Raw genomic sequence first — 4,415 nt, 5'->3', positions numbered from 1 at the left:
AATCCAGAATGTTCAGACCATCATTTCGTATTGTTTCATCGATCTATATATATAATATGTAATCATTGTCACACGCCAGAGTTAGTATTTTAAATTATATAAATTGAGTGGCTGCAGAGAATAAAAATCGCTTTGATGTTGAAATATTAACAAAAATCTAAGCAAATGCTGTAAGAGTATGGAGGCATTAATGCAACAAATCTATCGAGTAAGAAATACTATGTTTAAATTACACGAAAAATATTCAAAGTTTAATTTTTAACTAATACTACTATATTTTCCTGATCAAAACAATACATTACTTTTTAACTAAATGAAAGTTGGCAATTAATGAATAGATTTGTGGAGAGAAGAATATAATCGTTTATAATTAACAATAACTCAGAAGTAATTAAACAAGAAACTATATAATCGAAAGCCCTCAAAATAATTAAAGTTAATGAAGTAATTTACCTCCATGCATGGATTGTGATCATCAACCATCATCAACAGATACACATTATTACCTTCAATCCGTTTAGTGGGAGAGGGAGAGAGAGAGAGAGTTAAGGAAGGGTGTGTAAGTCAATACTGATCAAGGGAGAGGTGATGATACATCGCATTACCATGCCGAAGATTAATCCCGCCGCCGCCGCCGCTCTCCTCATTCATCGGGGGGAAAATTGGCTCCGTGGCGGTCTCCTCCTCTCTGGTGATGACCATAACCGCGGACTGCACCAACTCGAGACAAAGCCTCAATTTATTGGGCTCGATATGATTCAAGCCGGGAACGGCGCCTTTAAACAGAAAATCAGATGTTAGGGTTCGGAGCACGTCCAACGGCGTGACACCGTCGACGGTGCGGCACGTGGGGTCCGCGTGGTGGTCGAGCAGCACCGCCACCATGTCCGGCGAGACCATCTCTGCAGCGATATGAAGCGGCGTCTTCCCGGCGGGCCCCGCTCGCAGGTTGACGTCGGCGGCGCCGAGCTCGAGCAGCGCCTTGACGACCTCCCGGCTGCAATTCTCGACGGCGTAGTGCAGGGCGAGGACCTCGTCGAGGTTGAGGCCCTCACCCATCACCATGAGCTTGACGAGCTCGACGTCGGAGGAGTCGAGGGCGCGGCGCATGCGGCGGATCTTCTGCTCCTCGAGGTCGCAGAGCTGGTCGTGGTGGTGGATGGGGCGGCGGGAGAGGGAGGACTTGAGGCGGAGCTCCTCGATCTTGGCGACCACGTCGATGGGGAGGTGCTTGGCCAGGATCTCCGACGGCAGCCCGGATTTGGCGACGAGGTGGGAGCAGGTGCTCCATAGCTGCTGCATGTCTTGATTTCTTGCGGCGATTAGGACTTTCATCACGTCCTCGATCGACGCCTTCTCCACCATGCTCGTTAATTGCTTCTGCAAATTCAATTCAAGTTGTTAAGAACTGGAAGCACAGACACAGACACAGATGTGGATTTTGTGATAATTAGGTTTTGGTTTTGGGGGAAGTAGATGGGGTTTTGTGGGGAAGAAGAGATTATTACTGTAGCCGACTTATTCAATACGTGTATTAATATTAATATTACGATCGAGGATGACATGATACAACTAACCCTTTTCTGTCTGGGTTGAAAAGATGGCTGAAAACCTCAAAATCAAAAGGGACAAATTGTTACATGAAATCAACAGCAGAAGCTTTTCGAGATTAACATGTGGCAGAAATTTCAGTAAAAAGAACCTGAGTGAGCGAAGCGAGTTGTTCGACGCCGAAGGATCTAGCGGCGGAGAGGGTGTCGACGGCGAGATCGATGGCGGAGGAGCAATGCGTGTGCCAGCAGCCCCTCTCGCCACAATTAGGGCGAGGCTCGTGCTTCTGAGGTACAACCGAGACTTGCCCACTGTACAAGAACTGAAGCATGAGCAAGAAAACCTCATAGCCCACAGAATTCACGGGTATCACCTGCCGCCCCTGGCCCGCTCTCAGTGGGTCGGGGCCCGAGTCCGGCCCGCAGAAGAATTTCCGGAAAAAGAGGCTGCGGGCGGCTAAGATGCAGCGGTGCGCATGGATTAGGCGGCCCTCTACGCTGAAGGTCACATCGCTGAAGGCTTGGCCGTTGATGAGGAGGTTGAGGTAGTCTAGAGAGAGAGATCTTAAGGAGTCGTCAGGGCTCATGTTTGGAGAGAGAGAGGGATGAGAAAAAGAAGGGGTTACTGTGTGCTGTGCGTTTTTTTGCTGTAGATGACAGATGTGTCGAAGCAGAAGGAGAAATGCTTGTGCTTTTTGGTGATAAGATTTGTATAAAGTGGTGGTGCAGAAGAAGAGAAAAGTAAATATTTTAATAATAAATAAATTCAGCTGCTAATCATTCTTGATCAGTTCTTGCAAGTTTTTTGATGGTGATGATGATGGTGGTGATGATTCTACTGTGGCTATTTCTAGTAAGGGATTCTCTGAATTGAATGGTGCTGTGCGACAAGATATTTTAGAGAGAGAGAGGGGAAAGGGTAATGTAGGCGGCTGAGATTATTCTGGAGGAAAATTGATTTTTATTCATATAATTTCGAAACAAAGCTTATATTAAGAGAATTGAGATGGAAATGGAAAAATAATTTTGTGGTTGGTCCTTGGTCTAATGCCTAATTGCAGTGCAATGTATATGCATGGGGTTGTGGTTTTTCTTTGCCTTTTTTTTTTTCTTTTTGGGTAGGAAAAACAAGATTATTAGGTCTAGATCTAAGCATGCACATTTAGTGATAATTAATTGTTGAGTAGAACTATTTCCTGCAAATTACTTTAGGTCAATGTTCAAGAACGAAGATTTATTAATTGTTTTTAGAGTTGAATTTTTTATTGAATTTTAACCTTTTGCAAATTAGACGCCAATTTTTAAATTGTTTAAATAATGGCACGGCCTTTTGATTTGAACGTAGTAAATTAGGTTAATGGTACCTTTTAATCATTTTAAAGATAAAACAATAATAAAAAGAATACTCAATATAATTATTTATTTTGAGTTTGAAAATATAAAATTATTCTTATTTAATTTAGAGCTAATTGTTAAAACAGGACCGTAACTTTTAGTGTTTTTAAAAAAGATGACTATATTTTACAAAATTTGAAAATGAAGACTATATGTTATAAATTTTGAAAATGAGAACTATAGTTTTCAGTTTTAAATTTACACTCCTATTTAACACATCAAAATGTCACAGTCCGAAATTGGAGTGTAAATGTAAAAAATGGAAGCTATAGACACCATTTTCAAATTCCGTAACATATAGTCCTCATTTTCAAATTCATTAACATATAGTTCTTTTTCTGAAAACACTGAAAATTACGATCATATTTTAACAACTATATAGCTCTTTAATTTATGAAATTTGCTCAACATGCTCGACATGCTCAATCTCTACGAGTCGAGTATATCAAACATTAATGCATTTGTGATAAATAAATTAATGTTCGACCTGCTCGACATGTTCAACCACTGTGAGTAGAACAATCGAGCATTAGTGGTCGAAGGTATTAATGTTCGATATACTCGATCATTGCGATTCGAGCAGTAGTGCAAAATGTACTAATGTTCGCCGTAAAGGCAAAAAGTCCTAATTAGTATAATTAATATATTTTATAAAAGATGGGTATATTTCAAATTTTCGTTTACGCCCACAAAAATATATTTGCTCGACAAGGGTTTTAAGAAAAGTAAGTTGTATATTTGATGAGTAGAGAATGAATTCCACAAATTAGAAAATATGATGATAGTATAATGTGCTATTTCCAAAAATGATGAGTTATAAATATGTGGGATTGTAAGAGTAATAATTAGTGGGTGGAGTCTATTTTGAAAATGAGGCACTCGTCTAAAACAGAAATTCAAATTAATTGGTCAAGGGCTTTAATTTGAAGACAATTGTATATATGTACTTGATGTTCTTGTCATTTTTGTCTTCGGACGTCTGGTGGCTAAGTTATTGAGTCGTGCAATTCGAGTAGCGATCATGTTCGATAGTAAAATTGATAACACGAGAGATAATTTAAATAATGTGCTTCAAAAATCCTCGATCAATGGATTATTGAATTCCAGCCTCAAACTCACGTAAAAAATTAGGAGAGTCAAATTACAAATCAAAAAATTAAAAAGTAAATTAGGAGAGTCAAATAACTACAAATCCAAAAATTAAAAAATTATTGAAACGTTTTAAAAGTTTGGTTTAAATTTGAAATTACATCTTATTTAAAAATAAGGTTCTTCTGTTATTTCATATTTATATTTCTGAAAAAAAAGTTGTAAAAGAGGATAGAAGGGATCAATCAAGTCGACACTAGATGGTACGTAAGACCAATAAATATTTCTAGATAAACGAGAAATTATCAGTCCGGAACATTTGTACCCTCTAATTAATTATATAATACATGCAAATTATTTGAAAACGTGTAATTTTAGATT

At 38.9% G+C, this 4,415-nt stretch overlaps 1 protein-coding gene across 1 annotated transcript; it reads right to left on the bottom strand.

Annotated features, from left to right (window-relative positions):
• Positions 1 to 209: 209 nt before the first annotated feature.
• On the bottom strand, positions 210 to 2,522 carry LOC131004680 (BTB/POZ domain and ankyrin repeat-containing protein NOOT2-like). Its single transcript, XM_057931392.1, has 2 exons — positions 1,703 to 2,522; positions 210 to 1,380 (listed from the first exon to the last, which is right to left on the bottom strand). The coding sequence occupies exons 1-2, from the start codon at positions 2,135 to 2,137 to the stop codon at positions 565 to 567; spliced, it is 1,251 nt and encodes a 416-aa protein (XP_057787375.1). The 5' UTR covers positions 2,138 to 2,522; the 3' UTR covers positions 210 to 564.
• Positions 2,523 to 4,415: the final 1,893 nt, after the last annotated feature.

The sequence above is a fragment of the Salvia miltiorrhiza genome, unplaced genomic scaffold, assembly GCF_028751815.1.
Source record: "Salvia miltiorrhiza cultivar Shanhuang (shh) unplaced genomic scaffold, IMPLAD_Smil_shh original_scaffold_453, whole genome shotgun sequence".
In the NCBI taxonomy this organism is placed as follows: domain Eukaryota; kingdom Viridiplantae; phylum Streptophyta; class Magnoliopsida; order Lamiales; family Lamiaceae; genus Salvia; species Salvia miltiorrhiza.
Note: the sequence above shows the minus strand (reverse complement) of the source record. Positions and strands in the feature narration are given on the sequence as shown.